General features: G+C 59.9%; 3 protein-coding genes across 7 annotated transcripts in view; 1 reads left to right on the top strand and 2 right to left on the bottom strand.

The window, feature by feature from the left end:
- Positions 1-932: 932 nt before the first annotated feature.
- PRR19 (proline rich 19) lies at positions 933-2,153 on the bottom strand. Its single transcript, XM_021696655.1, has 2 exons — positions 1,551-2,153; positions 933-1,464 (listed from the first exon to the last, which is right to left on the bottom strand). The coding sequence occupies exons 1-2, from the start codon at positions 2,149-2,151 to the stop codon at positions 992-994; spliced, it is 1,074 nt and encodes a 357-aa protein (XP_021552330.1). The 5' UTR covers positions 2,152-2,153; the 3' UTR covers positions 933-991.
- A 3,373-nt stretch (positions 2,154-5,526) lies between these two features.
- On the top strand, positions 5,527-7,850 carry PAFAH1B3 (platelet activating factor acetylhydrolase 1b catalytic subunit 3). Its single transcript, XM_021696652.1, has 5 exons — positions 5,527-5,755; positions 5,938-6,027; positions 6,634-6,750; positions 6,829-6,951; positions 7,524-7,850. The coding sequence occupies exons 1-5, from the start codon at positions 5,678-5,680 to the stop codon at positions 7,809-7,811; spliced, it is 696 nt and encodes a 231-aa protein (XP_021552327.1). The 5' UTR covers positions 5,527-5,677; the 3' UTR covers positions 7,812-7,850.
- Positions 7,851-8,754: 904 nt separating this feature from the next.
- Positions 8,755-19,794, bottom strand: part of CIC (capicua transcriptional repressor) — a 26,560-nt gene continuing 15,520 nt past the window's right edge. For 2 of the 5 annotated variants that reach the window (XM_021696644.1, XM_021696643.1), the window contains exons 3-21: positions 17,491-17,640; positions 17,174-17,408; positions 16,956-17,085; positions 16,690-16,872; positions 16,441-16,606; positions 15,425-15,627; positions 15,117-15,342; positions 14,596-14,699; positions 13,103-14,348; positions 12,832-13,019; positions 12,337-12,458; positions 12,064-12,230; positions 11,667-11,957; positions 11,245-11,567; positions 10,709-10,959; positions 10,454-10,608; positions 10,239-10,370; positions 9,832-9,963; positions 8,755-9,746 (exon numbers count right to left, since the gene is read on the bottom strand). In XM_021696644.1, the coding sequence (XP_021552319.1) occupies positions 9,379-9,746; positions 9,832-9,963; positions 10,239-10,370; positions 10,454-10,608; positions 10,709-10,959; positions 11,245-11,567; positions 11,667-11,957; positions 12,064-12,230; positions 12,337-12,458; positions 12,832-13,019; positions 13,103-14,348; positions 14,596-14,699; positions 15,117-15,342; positions 15,425-15,627; positions 16,441-16,606; positions 16,690-16,872; positions 16,956-17,085; positions 17,174-17,408; positions 17,491-17,640 (4,772 nt within the window). In that variant the 3' untranslated portion in view covers positions 8,755-9,378. Of the gene's footprint in view, positions 9,747-9,831; positions 9,964-10,238; positions 10,371-10,453; positions 10,609-10,708; positions 10,960-11,244; positions 11,568-11,660; positions 11,958-12,063; positions 12,231-12,336; positions 12,459-12,831; positions 13,020-13,102; positions 14,349-14,595; positions 14,700-15,116; positions 15,343-15,424; positions 15,628-16,440; positions 16,607-16,689; positions 16,873-16,955; positions 17,086-17,173; positions 17,409-17,490; positions 17,641-19,626; positions 19,694-19,794 lie in introns of those variants that run through there. The other 3 variants (XM_044922120.1, XM_044922121.1, XM_044922122.1) reach the window with 3 other exon arrangements.

Genomic DNA, 19,794 nt, shown 5'->3' with positions numbered 1-19,794 from the left:
AGAGAGTAGCGTCCAAGTCCCTCAGCTTCATTTTCCTGATCAGATTCCAACAAACATTTCTAGCTTCATTCCTCCCTCTCCTCTGCAAAAAATGTGTTGCTCCTCAAAATATCATTTTAAAAAACTTTCTAAGCCAGGGGCCAAGCAGGAAACATAAGTGCATGAAACATTTCAGTGTGAGAGAGTGTGAGCCCCGTGAAAAGGCGGCCTCTGCTACTTGGCTTGAGCCAGTTGTTGCCAGAAGGGATAGTAGGTCTGCTGCCAGATCTTTTCTTTCTTTCTTTCTTTTTTTTTCCAGAGAAGCCAGAAATGTGTTCGGCTTTTTGTTTTGTTTTGTTTTGCTTTTGTTTTAAAGCAAACTGATTTGTAATAGTAGGCAATTAATTCAAAAATGTAAAATATATCTTGGGCCGAAGTAAAAAGTCTGTGGGGCAGCTTCAGGCCTCATCTGCCACTCCTGTCGTGATCCTGCAAACACAGTTCCTGTGCCCGCCGGACCAGGAGCCCATCAAGGGCAGGGCCTGGACATGATTCACTCTAGGTCCCAGGACAGCCTAGGGATATGGACTATATGCACATACTGTCCCACAGAACAGCATTTCTAGGATTGCCTGAGATGGTTCTTTTCTGCCTCTACTAGTACGTTTTTACTAATCTTAAAATGTGTAAAGGTCTACGTCTGCTCCTTTCTGAATAACTCCCTCATCACCAGGGCAGGATCATCACTCCCTCCTTGCACTACCGGCACATAGTTGGCTTCAGTGGGTGAACGTGTGGGACTGACTAAAGCCCCAGGTTTCCCCAGCCCCCTGGCACCTCAAACCCCAGGAAGGTGACAAGTGACAGTATCTTCCCCTCCCTCTTGGACCCAAAACTCAGAACAAAGCAAAGCTGCTGTCCTGGGTCAGCCACTCACTGAAAATCAAGAGGACCATGTAGAAGATACTTTATTGAGGAGATTAGGAGTACCCCCAGCCCAGCCTCAGCCCCCTCAGTACAATCTCATGGGTGGAAAGGACCAGGCCTCTGGACTGCTCTGGGCCACCACCCAGGAGAGACTGGGCAGTGGGGCAGGGGGGCTGGGGCTCCAGTCCAGGGCAGAGGTTCTGGGCAACAAGGGTGCTGGTGGCTGAGGCACGGGCTGTTGGGGCCCGACCCCCCAGGGCCGCGGAGGGGGCGGTGTGGCTACCAGCCAGATGCTTTTCAGCAGGTCAAAGGCTGTTGGGGGGCCCCAGGCTGCCCCGGATGGCGAAGGCAGCAAGGGCAAGGGGGGTGGCCAGGGACCTTTTGGCGGTGCCAGGCTCACCCCGTGCACCATGGGAGTGCTGGAGGTGTGAGGCATGGCAAAGGTGAGCTCCTTTGTCCTCTGTTGCCTCCTCTGCCTCCCCTCCCCTGGGGCCGGCTCAGGGCTGTTGATCCAGGAGGGTGTCATGCTTCGGCTTTCAGGGCCCCCAGGCTTGGTCCCTGGCACAAAGGAAAAAAGCATGGGGGACAGCTGAACCAGAGCAGACAAGGAGAAAGGGAGTACAGGGAGCAGGAGGTAGGCTCACCTGGTAAGGGTGGCTGGCAGCCACGGAGCACCACCGTGAGGTCGGGCACACAGCCATGGCAGGCCTGTAAGGTGCCCACAATGGCATCCCTGGCTTCTTGCACTAGGTTCCTCCTGGGGAAGGCCTGTGGCAGAATCAGCTGGCACTGCAGCTCCTCCAGCAGCTGCCCCAAGCCAGGGAGCTCTGGGGGACTGGGTGGGCCTGGGCCGGAGCCTCTAGGCACCTGATTCTCCTTGCCCCTTGACTGCGGGGCTGGTTCTTGGGCCCGCCTTGGGCTCGGGGAGGGTTTGGTGGGCAGTGAAGGGGTGCCTGGTTCCAGGGACTCACAGCTAAGCAGCCGTGCCACATCCAGAGATTTCACCTCATGGTTGAAGAGACCCCGGTGCTCCCGGCTCAGCCGGCCCTGGGTTATGACCACAAGCTTGGAAGCAGTAGGGGCCACAGAGGGATCCTGACTGGTCACAGGAGGATCCTGACAGGTCAGTGGCCGGCGGCTGCCCATCAGGGCCTCGTTGCGCTCCCGCCTGGTCTTCCGACGGCGGACACGACCAGGTTTCTCAGGCCGCTGGAAAGGCTGGGGGGCTGGCCCTCGGGGGTCCATAGTGTACTGGAAGAGAAAGCTAGGATGGTTAACTGTATGCAGGTAAGTCAGGGACTAAGAGTGAATGGTGAGAAGAGGAGATGGTTTGGGGTGAGGTGGATATACTATTTACAGAGACGAGATGGGAGTAAGGTAGTGGGGAGGGAGCGACTGGCAAAGGCTTGGTCAGGGAAGGAGTCATAGGGGTCGGGTGGGGTCAAGGGAGTCATGATCAATGGGAAGATTTGTCAGGGAATAAACAAAAGGCTACAGGGTACAGGGTCGTGAGGAAACAGCTAGAAGATGGGGGGGTGGGGACGGGATCATGAGACCACAGGGATCTGGTGAACCAGAAAGGGATTGTGGACAGAGGAGAAATCCAGGCATAGAGGAGGTATTGGAGAATGCAGAAAGAGAGGGCAGAGGGAGAAAGGCAGGAGAGAAACGGCAGAAAAGAAGTTGGAGAGGCTGAGAAGACCTCGGGAAAGCAGAAAGGGCGACGGCGGAGCTACCAGGAACTGGGGCCTAGTCACGGGAGCGAGGTGGCCTAGGGTAGGAGACCAGGCAAGGGTGGGCAGTTGAGGTTACAGAGGGGGGGTACGGTTGGTGGGGGCAGGGCGTGGAGCACCTCACCTTCTCCTGGACCAACGAACCCCGCCGCACACCCACCCCACGTGTCTGTGGGGTGCAGTGCCTTCTTTTCCGCGGTAACCCTAGCTCACGACGGACCGAGGTCTCTTCCGGGCCTCACGCTAGGCCTCCTGCGCACAATGCGCATGCGTGTGTCTCTCCCACGCCCTTCGGCTTCCTGCTCCCGTGAGGCGGGCACGAGGCACAGACTGCCGGTTATAGTCCCGCCCATTCCAGCCTTACTTTCAGAAACCTCTCTCATTTGTCCTTAGACCCCTCCCATCCACCAATTGGCTGTGAGGCACACTGGGGCCCGCCCCCTTCCTGAATGCTGATTGGTTTAGATGTCTAATAGCGGACTTTCTCTCCGGAAGGTGCGATGAGACGAGGCACAAGGGGGAAAAGGGCCACCATAGTCTCCGTTTGCAGCCGGTCCCCAGACAATCAGTGTAGAGTCGTCATTCAGAAGTTGGATCTGGTGTTAAGACTACCCTGGTTCAAATGCCCAAACTGGCATGTTTTAGTTGTGTGACCTTGGACAAGTGTGTAACTGCTGAGACCCTCAGTTTCCTAATTTGTAAAATGGAGTTGGTAGTAGTACGTCCTTCATGTGGTGGCTGTAAGTATGAAATGAGCCAATATACCTAACCTGAAACAGCGCTTGATTTGAATGAGATGAATGCCTCAAAGCTGTTTCTCGCTAAGCTTTGCTTCCAGAAGTGCTTCTCTACCTTTTCCAATTGATCTATCTACACTCAGTCCCTCAGACTTTTTTTTTTTAAGATGTATTTATCTGTTTGAGAGAGAGCTAGCATGAGCAAGGGGAGGGGCAGGAGAGGGAGAGAGAATCCTCAAGCAGGCTCCCTGCTGAGTGCGGAGCCCGATGTAGGGCTTGATCCCAGGATCCTGAGAGCATGACCTGAGCTGAAATCAAGAGTCGGCAGCTTAACCGACTGAGCCACCCAGGCGCCGTGCCCCCTCCTCAACCTTTAAAATCGAGCTATGGCCAGAGTATTCCCCATGCCCTAATAAGAGATATATATAAAGATTTTTATTTATTTATTTATTTGACAGAGAGACAGCGAGAGAGGGAACACAAGCAGGGGGAGTGGGAGAGGGAGAAGCAGACTCCCCGCTGAACAGGGAGCCTGATGCGGGGCTCCATCCCAGGACCCTGGGATCATGACCTGAGCCGAAAGCAGATGTTTAACGACTGAGTCACCCAGGCACCCCCCCCCCAATAAGCTATATTCCCTGTGTAATACTGCTTACCCAGTCTTCTTGATTTTTCAAAGCCTAACTCAAATACTACTGGGAAACCCCTCACCCTCAGAGTCCTTCTCTTCCTCCTCCTTCTCTACTTCTCTTAATCACAGCCTCGATCCTTCCAGCTCTGTGTCTGTCTGATCTGTCTTCCCCAACACGCTGGGACAAGGCCAGGATCTGACCCATACATTTAATATTCATTCAAGTTCTTGTGAGCAGCGATGGTACTTGGTACTATGAGTCAGGCCCTGTTCCAGGCCAGTGGATGGAGGCAAAACATTAACATGATAAATAAGACTATCTCAGTATCAACCTACCCAGAAAGAATGAATAGACGGGCAGGTGTCATCTGGGAGTAGAGCTTCAGGAATATAACCAGGAAGTTTAGGGGGTAGAGGACCCCGCCCCTGCCGCCACCTAGTCCCTGAGAACAGGAAGAGCTGGGAAGACTTGAGATTTCAGATTAATATGGGGTGTTGGGGGGGGCGACCTTAGGTGGCCTTGGCTATGGATGTAGGTTTCAGAGCCCAGACACACCTGTGGGTTTGGCGGGGGAATGGAGGCCACGGATCTGCAAGATGAGCTGGGCGGGAGGGGCGCCAGGCTGGACCTAGGCCTTGAAGCATCTCGAGTTTCCTTTCTCTTTCTGCACCTTCTGCTGCCCTCTTTGCAGCTGCCTGTGATGTATGTAATGCAAAGCTATGTAGTTTAGATCTTATGCCACAAACACTGGTGCTTTTGAGAGGGGGGCTGGGGTGGGGGCACGAGCAGGTAAGCTCACTGAAGTCCTGGTGCTGCCTTAGCCTGAGGCTTACAACTGAGGCTCTATTTTTCACATTTTGCCATCTTCCTTTTTTCTCCCCACGTCAGTAGAAAATGGGAGCGTCCCCTCCTAGCCAGGTGCGTGCGAGCCACCCCCTCAAGGGATCCAGGAATGGACTCCTCCACTCACTCCCGTCCCCCCCCACCACGTGAATGAGACACACACACAGCTGGCGATCACACACACACACACACACACACACACACACACACCTGGTGAACCCGTTCCTCCACTCACTCCTCTCCCCCCACCACGTGAATGAGACACACACACAGCTGGTGATCACACACACACACACACACACACAACCTGGTGATCCCGTCCGCACATTTCTCGCAAATGGTTTCTCCCCTACCAGAAAAGGCTCTAGATTCCCCTCCCCCACTCTCTGCCTTTCAGGTAGTTCGCCCCTCCCCCTGACACCGATGTGGTCGTTTCTCCCTCCCCCACGGGTGCTGGATGGTCTCGCCTCCCCGTCCCCAGGTGCCCCAGTGCGCTAGCGGCCGCCGCCCGAGAGAGAGAGAGAGAGAGAGAGAGAGAGAGAGAGAGAGAGAGAGGCCCGGGCGGGAAGCCCGGCTGGACGAGTCCACTGCGCGGCCGCCGCGGGGGAAGCATGTGTTCCCGATTCCGTCTCCCCTTCTAAGTGAAGGTTTCCGCTCCTGCAGAGGAGGCGGCGCCCGGGATCGGCCGTCTTCCCCGCTGGAGTGCGGGCGTCGGGACCGTCCATTGTTGCCGGGAAGGGAGGGGTGGGCGTGGCGGAGCCACCTCCTTGGCCAACTCTCCCGGGTCGGCCTCGCTCGCCCATCCTGCAGGAGCTGCGGCGCCAAGATGAGCAGAGAGGAGAACCCAGCCAGCAAGCCCACGCCGGTGCAGGACGTGCAGGGCGACGGACGCTGGATGTCCCTGGTGAGCGACCCGGCCCGCGATACTCGGGAGTCCGGGAGGGGCCTCAGGAGAGCAGCTGTGTGGCGCCGCTCTCTGTACGCGATTAGGAAACCGGGCAGTCGGGGCGGTGCTGCCTAAGGAAGCGGAGCGGGGCGGGCCCAGGAGCGCGCGTGCCATTCACTGCCCCTTGTACGTCCCCAAAGCACCATCGGTTCGTGGCCGACAGCAAAGATAAGGAACCCGAAGTGGTCTTCATCGGGGACTCCTTGGTCCAGCTAATGCACCAGTGCGAGGTGAGGCCCGTCCCCGTCCCCCTGCCCCACCCGGGCCTCTGCCCTCACTGACACACCTGGATCAGACCCCAGCCCAGACAGAGTATGAGGTTCCCCGAAGTAGCCTCAGGCAGCACCCCCACGTAAGGGGCAACATTGTACTGAGAAGGAACTGTGTGACCAATCTTTGTCAGATTGAGGCTTTCTTGCGAGATTGCCTGAGGTGAGACTCTATTGTTTGCTTCAGGGAGTGCACAGCCCTAGTGAATGGCCAAAGCTGCAGTGTTTGCACGAAGTGAAAGTCAGCTGTAATAGCTCTCCACAAAGGGGGCGCAATTATGTTATCTTTCCACTGAGTGAGGTCAAACCGTAAATAGAGGCTTTCATCAGCTGTAAGGCTAGTGGTTCAATGCGTGACTCAAGCCCAGTGGGTTTCCATAAAGTGAGTCTTGCTTCTGTGGGGCTCCGGGAAAGGGAGACTATACTAGGTTTGCATAAAGTGAGGTTTTGACCAGACTCCTTCCATGAGGCAGGGCTCTTCCGTGCTGACATTTGGTGCACGCTCGGACAGAGGGCCATGGTCCCTGCTGCCAACGCCCCTGTGCCCACACCACTTCTCGTCTACAGATCTGGCGGGAGCTCTTCTCTCCTCTGCACGCACTTAACTTTGGCATTGGCAACGATAGCACGCAACATGTGCTTTGGCGGCTGGAGAATGGAGAGCTGGAACACATCCGGCCCAAGGTGAGCGGAGCTTGGGTGGGCAGCGAAAGCACCCTAGGCCTACCCCTTTACCACTGCTTCCCGCCTCTCTTTCCACAGATCGTGGTGGTCTGGGTGGGTACCAACAACCACGGGCACACAGCGGAGCAAGTGACTGGTGGCATCCAGGCCATTGTGCAACTGGTGAACCAACGGCAGCCCCAGGCCCGGGTCGTGGTGCTGGTGAGATGGTGGGGAGGTCAGGGAGGAAAGAATGGCGGTGGTCCGGGACCCCCTCAGGTGCAGCTGCAGCTGGTTCTGGGCAGCATGGCAGCAGAGAAGTGGCTTTCAGGCAAAAGCTCACATTGAGGCTTGCTACACACCCAGCGGCTGTAGTTAAGGTCACGTTCAGGGACCAGTTAGCCTCTTTTGCCCAAGAAACTGTTGAAGGTTCTGGGGGTGTTGCAAAACTCAAAACAATTAGCCAGAAGTCGTCAGGCATTCCCAGGGTGAATCCAGGCTCCATCACTTCGGGCCAGAACCTTTCCTCCTCAGAAAGAGGGATTGACCCTTTGTCACGCTGTTGACGTTTTTAGGATTGATACTTGGCAAGGCGCTGGCACCCAGAAGGTTCTTGCTGAACTGGGGTCTCAGACACGGTATCGGGAATCATCCTGCCAATCTCCCCGCTTTCCCATCCCTAGTGTATTCCACAGCTGGGGACTCCGTGGTGAGGGTGAACGGTTTGGCCCAGAGCACAGGATACCCAGATGCGGGTAGGATGTCTCCTCACAACTCTTGGTGCCCTTCCTCAGGGCCTGCTTCCGAGGGGCCAGCACCCTAACCCACTTCGTGAGAAAAACCGACGGGTGAACGAGCTGGTCCGGGCAGCACTGGCTGGCCACCCACGGGCCCACTTCCTGGATGCTGACCCCGGCTTTGTGCACTCAGACGGTACCATAAGTCACCATGACATGTACGATTACCTGCATCTGAGCCGCCTGGGCTACACACCTGTCTGTCGGGCCCTGCACTCCCTGCTTCTGCGTCTGCTGGCCCAAGACCAGGGCCAGGGGGTCCCCCTGCCAGAGGCTGCACCCTAAGCATCCTCCTTCCCCGACATTAAATTCTCGTTCCTCAGTCTCCCGTTTTTTGCTTTATGGCCCAGCCCTTCTGGGTCCCTCCACCTCAACTTTGACCTCTGCGACCCTGACGCTCTGGGGGTGTCCTGTTTCTGCCCGAAGCAGGCATCCGCCGATCCATCAAGGCACTCTGGTTCTTGCACAACCTGGCAGGTTTCTACCATCGGGAACGCTGCACGCAGGCACTGCCCATCGGTAACACACTCGGCGAAACCAGTTTGCCAACGCTACCCTAGACGGTCGAGGTTAAGTAAGAATTCTGGGAACATAAGTGACCCAGCAGTCAAAGCCCGTCCAAAGCTGCCCTCCCCATTTTGCTGCAGATCTTCCCCTGGCTGGAACTTCTGGTGCTCTGGTCTTAGCTTAGATGCCACTTCCTGCAGAAGCTTCCTGACCCTCCCATCCCAAGCAGCCTTCCCTCCACACAGGCCACGGTCCTCAGGCTGGCCATGAGGGATGTGACCCTGGAGAAGCTCCAGTGGGCCTGGCTGCAGTGCTGGCTCAGGCCATGTGGGGGCAGCAGGAATCACTGAGAACAGCACTGTCCCTTGCCTCGCACCACCGAGGCTCAGACCTCTCAGGTCCAGCTGGAACTTCGAGGGTGAACTGTCCTTCTTGTAGCACCTCACCTGACCCCTTCCCCAAACGCCCTCCTGTTGGATGGCTGTGAAGGAGAGTAGGCATAGTGAGCCCCAAGCACCAGGGCTGGAGAGAGGCTGCTCGGTCCACGGTGAGTCCGGGTCCTCGGCCCGCAGTGTTGGGAGGGTGGGTCCTGGAATTGCTCCCCGCAGTGAGGTGGGGGGGGGGGAGCATATAGCTAGCGTATAGCTCCTTGCCTATCTGGGGACAGGACCAGCACACCCACACCCCTTCTCCCTCTAGAGTGGGCAGCCACACAGGTGTGTTAAACAGCTTTAATTTCGGTCATTTCGGCTTCTCGGCACAGTAAGAAATATTGCACATGATCAACATGTTTTGTTCTGGGGACGGGGACAAGGGTAGGGGGAATCACCTTCTTAGAAAGTACAACCCAAGTTGGGAGGGCAGAGGGGGTGGGGAGAGAACCCTCCCCATGCCTGTGGCAAAGTGCAGGAGCCCCCACCCCAAACTAACCTGAGTCCAGCCCCTCTGGGGAAAAAAGGGGTGCATGAACTCCCCCCTACTCCACAGGCACCTCCCTGTGGCCCAAGGCCCGCACTACCCTCCAGCTTATAGCCCTCACATGAGCCATTTTGCATAAAGTACAAGTGAAAAGGTCTGAAGGTAACACACTCCAGGTTATATACAGGGGCTCGGTGGAGGGAGACTGTGCCCCTGCTTCCCCTCAGCTGCCCCCCATCACAGGGAGAAAGCTGTGGGGGGAGGGGAGATAGACAAGAGGAGCAGGCCTCATTCCGCCCCAAACTAGAAAGGACGAAATGGCTTTTAGTGGGGAGGACGTAACCATCCTGCCCCCCCATTCCTGCCACCTACATACTGTCCATGTCCTGAGGGGGGTACTGTGGGTCCTGGGATCTTCTCGGACCCCTCACCTGCCTGTGGCAGCTGGGGAGGGGCCGGGGGGTGGGGGGGAGGGCTGGGGGGGGCCCTCCCAGCCAGGCTGTCCGGGACCCGGCTCTGGAGGTGGGGGCAGTGGCGGGGCAGCCGGAGCTGTGCCAGAGTCCGAGCCAGGTGAGGTGGGGTCAGGGCCCCCAGCAGGGCTGGGAGTGGGGACAGGGGCAGCAGCAGTGCCAGTGGGGGGCGGTCCGGGGAGGGGGGCCTCTGCTCCAGGGGGCTGCTCCGTGGGAGTGGCCGCCTGCATGATCTTCTGGCGCACCTCGCGGATCTTCAACTGCAGACAGACCTTGGAGGGGAAGATGTCTGCGTAGCGGGCCTGGAAGGCTGCCGTGGCCTGGGCTGGGGACAGAAGGATGAGAGGAGGGTGAGAGGAGCAGGCAGGTCCTCTCCAAGTGCCCCCCCGAAGACGCTGAGCTAGGTTCACCTGATGGGAAAAAGCCATGGTCCTGGAAGAGCTGCATGACCAGGGCCCGGCGCTGGTCCAGGGTGCGCCGCAGTGAGGAGTATGGCACCTTCTCGTACTCCAGCTCCCCAAGCACGTCCTCGGCTTCCGTACCTGGGAGCAGCGCAGGCGCCACGGTCAAGGGGCCTGCAGCCTGCTCCCACCCCCGCCCCCAACCCCCGCCTGAAGCGTCCACCCAGCCCTCGCCGAATTCTATTCCACAGCAGAGTTCCGAGAGGGCACCCGTCTCCGGACCCTGTCGGGCTCCAGACCCCACCCTCCCATCCCTGACCTGCCATCCCACCTCTCATCTGTAACCCTGCTCCCGAGACCCCACCCTTCTTGCAGGTCCCGGGTCCCCACAGCTCCGCCTGCCTCGGCGCTGGCACCTGTGCGGTCAAAGGTGAAGATATCCCCCTCGCACTTGGCACTCTTAGGGGTGTTGGGCTCGGAGCTGCAACTGGAGCGTCTCCTCATCTTGCGCTTGGGCGAGGTGGGGTCCTCGGGGGCTGAGTCCAGGTCTGGTCCAACAAAAGCAAGCAGGCTCAGCGGAGGCGGCCCCAGTCTGTCCCCTGCCTTCCCCGGGTGCCCCACACTTCCCTACCGGTGGAGTTCTTCCTCTTCTTGCGGTAGGAGCCCAGGATGGCCCGGGGTGAGGTGGCCAGAGACTGCAGGGTCGGTGAGGGCAGCACCTCCTCAGGCCGGAACTCGGGCAGCTCGGCAAAGCGCTCTTCGAAGTCCACCTCCGACAGGACCCTGCTGGAGAGCCGGCAGGGTCACCTCCCCCGTCCCGGACTGCAGCTGCCCCCCTCTCCTGCCAGCCCCACACACGCTGCCGCGGACCCCAGCCCATGCTCACTTGTCCACAGAGTCAAAGGTCTTCTTCAGGGGCGGGGGCCGCACCTTCACCTTCTTGCCGGTACCAGCAGCCTCCTTGCGCTCAGGGGTGTCCCCAGCTGCCCTCCCGCTGCTGCCCTCGCTGCCGCCGCCGCCGCCCGGGGCCGGGGCTGGAGCTGGTGCTGGGCTGGGAGGGGTGGGAGGCTCCCCCCGGCTCTCCAGACCCAGCCCAGGGACTCGCCAGTCTGAAGACGAGCTGGGGAATTTGCTGGCCTGGGGTAGGGATGGCAGGGAGACGGAGGACACTGGGTTCAGACTCACTGGTGCAAAACCCAGAACAACAAAGAGATGGATGCTGACTGCCCCAGATGTAGAGTCTTGGAGAAGACCCGGTCATACAGACAAGCAAAAGGGACAGAAGAACCTCCCCCCCACCCCCACAAACAAGGAACAGGTCAGACAGGTGTGCAGGGAAAAGGGATGGAGCAGAAAAGCAGACGGTGGACTGACACATAGAGCCAGGCAGCAACGGGACCGCCGGGCCTGCTGTGCACTCACCATGGCCTCAGGGCCCTTGGTGCTTGTTCGCTCCTCAGCAGGTGGGGGCTGCGGGGGGCTGCTCCGGGCTGTGGGAGCCCAGGTCTCTGGGGGCGGTGGAGGGGCCGGTGTCGTAGGCTGCCCCTCAAGCTCAGACTCGGGGGTAGGGGGCTCCCGGGCTGGGCCAGGCTCCAAGGGCTGCCGGGCTGCAGGGCCTGACCGCCCAGGGGCACCTGCCTCAAACGAACCCACGGGAATGCTGGCGATGGCCGCCTTCACTTTCTGGGGGGCCTTGGGGGTGGGCCGCTGGGCCTTGGGGGCCACTAAGCTGTAGGTCATGGAGCCTGTTGGTGGAGAGAAGAGCATTTGCTGAGCCAGGCCTGTCTGGAGCCCTTCTCCTGGGTCTCCCAACTCACCCCACCCTGGGATGGCCCAACACCCACCTGTGGCATTAGGGAAAGGGCTGGTGGGGGCCGGAGTGGCAGTGGCAGGAGCTGGTGGGCCCTTGGGCAGGATGGTGGCAGCAGGTGGGGTGGTGCTAGTGGCCACGGTGTAGACCAGGCCTGGGGGCGCCTGGGATGGCTGGGCCAGGGGTGCTGAGGAAGTGGGTGCAGGGCTGCCAGGGTAAAACGCCGTGATGACGGGACCTCCGGGGGCCGTGCAGGTGGGCGGCAGCTGGGGACTGGGCACGGGTGACACGCCCACCTGGCCAGGAGCCAGCAGCGGGGCTTGGCCTGCAGGGATGGAGACAGAGGAAGAGAGGCAGGAGCCCCAATTAGGGCCTGGGCCACCTCTGCACCACCCTGGGTCCCCAGCTCTGCCTGCCACACTGCCCCTCACCTGAAAGCAGGGGCTGCACAAAGGCGGGTCCGCTGGGCCCCAGTGAGGTGAAGCCTAGGGCTACCGAGCTCGTGGGCCCATACGAGGTGACTGTTCCAGCCTGGCTGGACGTAGGGCTGGTGCCCAGGGGCAACGCGTGCCCACCCGCCGACTGCACGTAGGTGATTCTGCCGCAGGGAGAGGAAGGGGGGAGGAGTGAGGTGAGCTGCCCACCGCCCCACCCCCAGGCCCTTCTCTGGGCTGGCCTCCAGGTGTGGGCTCAGCTACCATTACCTGGTGGAGGAGGGTAGCAGGACCTTCTGAGGCTGCGAGGTGGGTCCGGAGAGCGTGGCTGGGCTGAGGGGCGGCACCAGGCCGCTGGGTGTGCTCACGGGCACCGGAGTCAGCTGGATGATCTGTGGGCAAGGGCACCCACAGGCTGGGGTGAGCTAGGGACTCCGGCTGGAGCAGGGGCAGACCCAGACCTAGGAAGGTGGGTCTCAGCGAAGACAGGGAACACAAAATTTGGAATCAAGACAGAACAAAACAAAGAAAACAGCAAGGCGTGTTTCACACAAAGGAGCAAGGTGCAGACGCTGAGAGAAGAATCGAGACACATGCAGACATCGAAGTACACGGAAAGACACAGTCCTAGAGACAGGGTTCCAGAAAGATAAAAAGGAAAAAAAGCACGAGAGACCAAAGGAAAAGCAGGCAGAAACCGTGGCACAGAAACCAACACCCAGGACGGGAGGGCACGGGGAACAGGTGGAACCAGGATGCCCTTACCTTGCTGGGTGGCTGGGCCCCATTCTGCACAGGTACCGAGAACGGCGGGCTCACCAGGGGCAGTGGCTGGCCAGCCCCTCCGCCCCGCACCGACATGCTAGGGGCTGCCAGGGGCACCAGGACCTTCCCAGGTAGCAGCTGGGCTGAGCCGCCCGGGGGTGGGGCCTGCACAGGAGAAACCGATTGGGCTGCAAGTGGAAAGAGGAGAAGTTGTCAGAGAGCCACAAGGGGCCTGGGGCCCCCCTCCCTCACCGCTGAGCCCAGACCTCACCTTTGGGGGGCGGGGCGGAGGGTACGGATTGCAGGATGGGGATGCCAGGAGTGGGTGCGGTGGCCGCCAGAACTTTGCCATTGGTGGAGGTGCCCGGTGGGAGGGTGAAACGGATGCTGGTGGTGGGTGCGGGGCCACCAGGAGCTGCTGCCTTGGTCCCAGGGGCTGGTGCTGGGGCAGGTGCCACCTGAAGCTGCTGGGGCAGCGTGGGCAGGATGTACTGCACCTGGGTGATTCCCCCAGCCTTGCCCAAGGCACCCGGCTGCAGGATGCCCAGGGGCACTGGCCCATTGGGGCCACTCCCAGCACCTGCTCCTGAGCCTGTAGTGGCCCCACTGCCAGGGGCCCCCTGGGCTATGAACTGAACAGCAGGGGGCGCCGGGGCCCCATAACCAGGTGTGCCCACCAGCAGGTTGGTGACTGTGGCAGGGGCCTTCCCCACAGTGCCCAGGAGGGGCCCAGCCACCAGATGTGGGGCCGGCGAGGTGGCTGCTGCCGACTTCTTGTCCGAATACACTAAGCTTACGCCCAGCGGGGAGCTCCCAGGCGCCCGGGACCCTGTGACAGGCTCAGTCCTGGCACCTGCTGTGTCATTTGGAGATGCCTCAGCCCGGCCAGCGGTGGGGAAGGGCTTAGAGGCGATGGGCACAGGAGTGCTACTGACAGGCCGCACCACATTGGTGACCATGGTAGCAGCTGGGCGGGACAGGGGGGCCGCTGGGGCCCCATAGGCCAGTGATGGGGCTGGGGCCGAGGGCATGCGGGTTCCGCCACCTTCCCGTTCCTCCTTATTTGGGGGCAGGACCAGCGTCTGCAAGACACTTCCTCCCCCGCCAGGAGGTGCCGCAATGACAGAGGGGCCCGGTGGCTCCAGGCCTCCCACACTTTCAGGTCTCTTGCGCCGGAAGGCGGCAGGATCCGTTGGGAGGAACCGGGTGGCCTTGGAAGGTGTCACTGGACCCCCAGGCCCAGGAGGTGGGGGCCGTAGTGGGCCTGCCGTGCTGCCCTGACCTGACTCCTGGGCCTTGAAGGTCCCTGAGCCCAGGGGGAAGGAGGTGGCGGCAGAGGCTGAGGAGGAGGCAGGTGAGGACGAGGAGGAGGAGGAGGAGGATGGGGTGGGCCCGTAGCCTTTGCCAAAGGCTGGAGGTGGTGGATCCGGGGGCCCTGGGGGCTCAGGGTCCAGCGGTGGGCGGCAGTGGGTAAAAGAGGAACGAATCACAGGCGAGAACACCTTCCGGCCAAAGCCCTAGGTGGAAGGAGGAGACGCAACCACATCAAGGGAGCCTGGATACACACATCCTGCCCATCCCTGTCCTGCCTGGCAGTGAGGCCAGCTAAAGGCCTCAATTCATCCAGGCTGTGACCCAATTCGCCATGGGGCGAGTAGCTTGCCCTTTTTGGACCTTCATCTTCCTCTGTGGCAATACGCACAAGAACAGGTATCTCCCCTTCCTAGGAACATTACCAGACAGCGCCAATTCCCCAGGTCTCACCTTGCTGCCCTCTGGGTCCTCCCCAGAGCTATCTCCGCTCTCGCTGTCAGTCACCCGCTCCTTGCACTTGAGGTCAATGTCAGCGGCGCTGAAGCCGTCGTCAGCTGAGGGAGCGAATGGTATTGGCAAAAGGGCTGGGTGCAGGAGTGCCCGGGAGGGACAGCACGGAGCCCAAGCTCTGGCCTCAGCCCCCTAAGCCAGCAGTAACTGTTATCCAAGAACGCAGCCTAGGGTGCGCCCACCTGCCCAGGGGAACCTAAGAGCATGCAGGTACTACCACCTAACACTGTGCCCCATGGCCTGGCCATCCGTGGCCCTGTGCTCCTGGTTTCCTGCCTGGCCAGAAGCTTCCCAAAGGCAGGGCTGGGTTTACTCAGTAGGGCCTGAGCTGAACATGCTTGCAATCCTAAACAAACATGCAAAACAAGAAGAGCCTGAGACCTAGATCAAATCTTTGCCCACCCCCCCAAACCTTAGCCTACTGCTCTCCAGGCAGGATTCTGGGCCCTGCAACTGCTCACCAATGACATCATCGTCTCCCTCCTCCTCGCAGATGACCATGCGTTCCTCGTCACTGGTCATGTCCTCACTGGCTGCACGCTGGGAACGGGAGGCCCGGGTGGGCAGCAGCGGGGGTCGCCCACTAGCCGCCAGGGCACCTCCCTCACTGGAGGCTGAGAAGGGGCCTGGAGCCCCATATTGGGTGGAAGGCTTTGGACCAGAATAGGATGCAGGGCCAGACACCATCTGCAGGGCAGGTACCGGGAGAGTTCAGCTGGGGCCATCACCTTGGGGCAGCCCTCCCTGCCCATCTCCCCTGCCCCCGGACCTGAGTCAGTTCCTGTAGTGCCTGGCTATCTACTTCCCCACCATCCAGGCTGTGGACCCCACTGTGGGAGAAGGCTCGGGGCCGGGCCGAGCCAGGTCCCCCCACTGCATGCAGACGCTCTGTCCCACAGGAGCTGCTCCCCGGAGCCTTGGTATCCGAGCTCAAGAGGGTCTGGGCTGCGACGGACAGGAGCTCCGAGGACACTGCAGAATGTAAGGAGAGAGGTGTCACAGAGTCAAGAAGCCCCTTAACAGCACCTAGATCGGCCAAAACATCTACAGATATGTCTACATACTGGAGAAGCAAAAGGAAGTTTGAAACTCACGGGCTACCTGGCAGAAGAGATACCAGCCACCAGCCCAGCATTTCCTAATGGATTGCTCCCCGGGAGGCAGGCCTTCTTGAGTATGAAAAGCTGAAAACAGGTAGTGTGGTGCTTGCTAGCTAATAACCATGGGCCTGAGTCTCCATCCCCCTATCTCAGAGAGGAAGCAACCCCACCTTCAGAGAATTGCAGGCCCGTACCCACAGATCACTCCAAAAAAGTGCCTCAGAAAAGCACTATGCACGCGAGACACTGTCAGTAGAAGCAGCCACTGAGGGGCTTCCAACTATGATTCTGGAAACCACCCAAGCTGGGTTTTAAGCTCTGGCTCTACCATTTACTAGTCTTCTATAACTTCCGACAAGCGATTTTGCCTGAGTCTCAGTCTCATTTGAAAGATGGGGGTACAGCTTTCAAAAGTAGAGGCTATGCTCCTCTTCGTACCCACCATGTAGTAAATGCTCAGCAAATGACAACCGGTAACAAGATGACTGCCTAGAAACTCTGTCTGTCTAGACCTCCCTGGCTCCTTCATACAAGACAACTACCAGCTCCTTTATGGCTAAGGGTCCTCAAATGAAATGAGAGGACAAACAAAGGCTTCTGGGGCAGGGGCTGAGCAAACAAGGGGGTAGCTGGCACCTCTCAGGGAGGGTGGGGGCAGGACGAGTCAACCAAGGAGCCGACCAACCTCCAGGGGCAGCGGCAGTCCCTGTCTCTGACATGCTCCGCTCCCGAGTCTCCTTGTGCCCGCCTGCCAGCCCCAGGCTCGTGGGCTTGGCCTCTGAGCTGGACTTCTTCCGGTCCTTGTTGCACCACTTCCAGTCTGGGTGGGCCTTAAAGTGGGCCTCTTTCACCTGGCAGGAGAGAGAGGAGGGACCCTTCACTCACCCACCCCACCAGAGGAAGCTGGGGAGGAACCAAGAGGAAGAGGCATTACCTGGAAAGCCAGGTCATGGTACTTCTGCTTCTCCTTGGGCCCCAGGGCGTACCACCACTCGCCCAGAATCTTGCTGACGGTCCGGTTGTCCTGGTTGGGGTGACGCTGGTGGACCAGGGCCCGGTGCCGCTTGCTGAAGATCATGAAGGCGTTCATGGGCCGCCGGATATGGTCCTTCTCCCGCTACAGCAGAGTGGGACGGTTAAAACCAGGAGACAGGCTTGGGCAGCCAGAGGGTGAGCTGGGGACAGGTAGAGATGAGGCACCTTGTTGGGGCTGCGTCCATCCTTCTCCGACGAGGAGTCTCGTTCCTTTGGCAGGGCACTGAGGGACTGGGTCCGGCGTTTCCCGGGTGGCAGGGGCAACTGGATCTCAGGAGACATGATGGAGAGGAATCTGTGGTGGGAGTGGCAGGGACAGTGAGGGCCACATCTCTGCCCCCCCCCCCCCCCGCCCGCCCAGTCCCAAACCTCATGGCACTCACGCATCATCATGGTCACTCTCCGTCTCGCTGTCCAGCCGGGGCTCTCCTGGAGGGCCAGGGGCCTCCTCCTCAGTGGTGGGAGGGGGACCCTTTCCAGGTTCCACCACCCCCAAAGTGTGGGGGGGTCCAGGCCCTGGGCTCTCAGGGCAGGTGGCTCCAGGGGGCCGCCCAGGATCAGCATTCCCTGTCCCACCTGGTGGCTGCTCATGAGCGACAGCCGCGGACTCAGCAGGTTCTGGGGGCAGAGAGGCAGGTCAGAGGGCTCTTGGGCTGCTTGGACCCTATCCCCATGCCTTCCGTGGCCCCCCACTCCTCACCTTTGCTCTGGGTGGAGGCCACTGGGTGGCTGGCAGGTTGCTGGGCCTCACTTGGCTGCACAGAGGGGTCGGGCTGGCTGGGGGCCAGAAAGGGGACTAAGGAGTGCCAGGGGAACACGGCAACAGAGCGAGGTTCCACATTCGTCCACACTGTGGGAAGAAGCCAGCTAAGCTGTGCAGCAGGAGACCCTGGCCTTGACCCCCAACTCAAGCTCTTTTCCACCCTGGATGAGGTGGCTCCACGCCTCCTTCACACCCCCTTCCACTATCCCAGAGCCTCGTGGGCTTGTGCGTACAACATCACTCGGGAAAAACTCCTCCCTGAAAGATTTCGAGGTTTATACAAAAGAAAACAGAAGCTAGGAAGGGAAATAGGCCTCACGCCCCATTCCCTCCCCCACTGCTACCAGCCCTGCCACCAGGGACCAGGCCAGAGGAATGACTGGCTCCTGTCACAAACCAGGCCATGTTCGACTGCCATCTCATACTCCCAAGGCCCCAAGACCTCAGCAGGGCTAGGAACCCTCCCCAGTCATGCCACATTTCCAGCACCCAGGTTGCTATCTGACATGGCCCCTCATCTTCACCTCGCACTCCCTTTCTCTCTCTTGAGGAGATCATGGCTTGGTTTCCCCTTCTCTTCCCTCTCCATTACCCACAGGGCGTGGGGTCTTAAGTCTTTCTCCTTGCCTCCCTCCCTGTACCACAAACCCCAAGAAGCCAGACCCGCCTTTCCTGGGCTGGGCACAGGTGGCTCCAGCGTCTCCCCCGGCCCCCTAAGAGAATCTACTACCCACGAAGTGGTCTCCCAGCCCCGCTCCCTCTCAACCTCTGAACTTATCCTGGGTGCAGTATCCAGGCCCCTTGCCCCAAAAGGGGAGGGTGTGGTAAACTCCTTGGAAGAAAAGGCACAGACAATGGGACAGACAAGAGAACTATTACAAGTCTATGCCCAAGAAAGACAAAAGTGCCAGGTGTTTTCTTGAGAATATGCACAGGAAGGCACTTCCCTCCCAGGGGGCCAGTCCCAGGGGTCCAACCTTCTGCCCCAGGAGCTGGGGGGTAGCAGGATAAGCCCTGGGCTGGGACCCATCCCTGGCAGGACTCCTGGGGCAGGCCTAGCCTAGGAGTGGGCTGCCCTCTCACTGCTGGCTCCCTGGGGGAAGTGGAACCAGCTGAGGAGGCCCCTGCGAGGGAAGACGATGAAGAGAGAAGGGAAACGCCCTAGCCTTGGTCTCCATCATTCCAAGCCTCCCCCTGAGCCAGATCAATCTGACCTGGGGTGACCCCTCTATGCCCTCAAAAGCCTGGACTAAGGCAGCTCTATAGGAGACATTGGCCTCGAGACCTGATTCTGCAAGGGGCTGACAAAAGAAAAAGTAGACATCAAGTCAACAGAAGACGGATAAGGAAGCCAGCACCGGAGGGGGTCTCAAGACGCTCTGAGGACCCTGTCCCTGACCCCTGGGACACTGGGGACCGCAAAAGCCTGCTCGGCCCTCCAACCCCAAGGATCTAGACCTGTCCCTCTCTTCACCAAGATCTTTCCCACCGGGCCTCTCATCTGCTGGGTGGGGAAGAAGGGGGACCAGCAGACAATGGGGAAAGAGTCCTTTGGTCCTACCCCTCCTCAGGTCCTCCTCAGTGCACTCCCGTCCAGGTTCTTGGGTCCCTCCGTCTCTGCCTAGCACACCACATACACTCCAGCCCATCACTCTGTTCTAAGCAGCGCCTCGCTCACTTCTCAAGCCCTGTTCTTAACCCCACTCTTCAATCACGCTCCCTTCCCCCTCTCTTCCACACCTAAGGCCAGCAGGTCTCATGCTGCCCCTATCCTAATCCATGCTCCCAAGCCAGTTACTCTGCACCCCTCACCGCCAATGACAACGGACCGTGCCACCCCATCACCCAAACACCACAGCTGTCCCTAGCTACTCCCCTCGCCTCTCTCCCATCACTCCCGCTACACTCCCACCTGCCGTCACTAACCGCTTGGCCCAGCTGAGCTCTGTAACTTTCCCGTCACCTCTGTACTCCGCCTCTATCACTCTCATACTATACCCCTAACACCATTACGCCGCACTTAGCACCCCGACACCTTGACCCCTGCAGTCCCAGGGCCCAGGCACTACTGACCGAACATGCCGAGGCCACGGGAGGCCGCGCCGGACGCGGGCACCAGGGGCCTGTGGGCTGAGTACATGGTCCGGCGCGGGGGGGCCCGGCCGGGGCTCGCGCCTCCTCAGCGGCCGCCGCCACTCCGCCCGCCGCCGGCTCCTCGGCCGTCGCCGCTCGGGCCCGGGG

This window comes from Neomonachus schauinslandi, chromosome 16 (genome assembly GCF_002201575.2).
Source record: "Neomonachus schauinslandi chromosome 16, ASM220157v2, whole genome shotgun sequence".
Classification (NCBI taxonomy): domain Eukaryota; kingdom Metazoa; phylum Chordata; class Mammalia; order Carnivora; family Phocidae; genus Neomonachus; species Neomonachus schauinslandi.
This window is presented reverse-complemented; position numbering and strand designations above follow the sequence as displayed.

Bases quoted from the DNA above. Each gene is read 5' to 3' on its own strand.
- PRR19 (XM_021696655.1), bottom strand. From the start codon at position 2,151: ATGGACCCCCGAGGGCCAGCCCCCCAGCCTTTCCAGCGGCCTGAGAAA. The intron at 1,465-1,550 runs GTGAGCCTACCT...CCTTTGTGCCAG, and splicing joins CTGCCAGCCACCCTTACCAG to GGACCAAGCCTGGGGGCCCT.
- PAFAH1B3 (XM_021696652.1), top strand. From the start codon at position 5,678: ATGAGCAGAGAGGAGAACCCAGCCAGCAAGCCCACGCCGGTGCAGGAC. The intron at 5,756-5,937 runs GTGAGCGACCCG...ACGTCCCCAAAG, and splicing joins ACGGACGCTGGATGTCCCTG to CACCATCGGTTCGTGGCCGA. The intron at 6,751-6,828 runs GTGAGCGGAGCT...CTCTTTCCACAG, and splicing joins TGGAACACATCCGGCCCAAG to ATCGTGGTGGTCTGGGTGGG.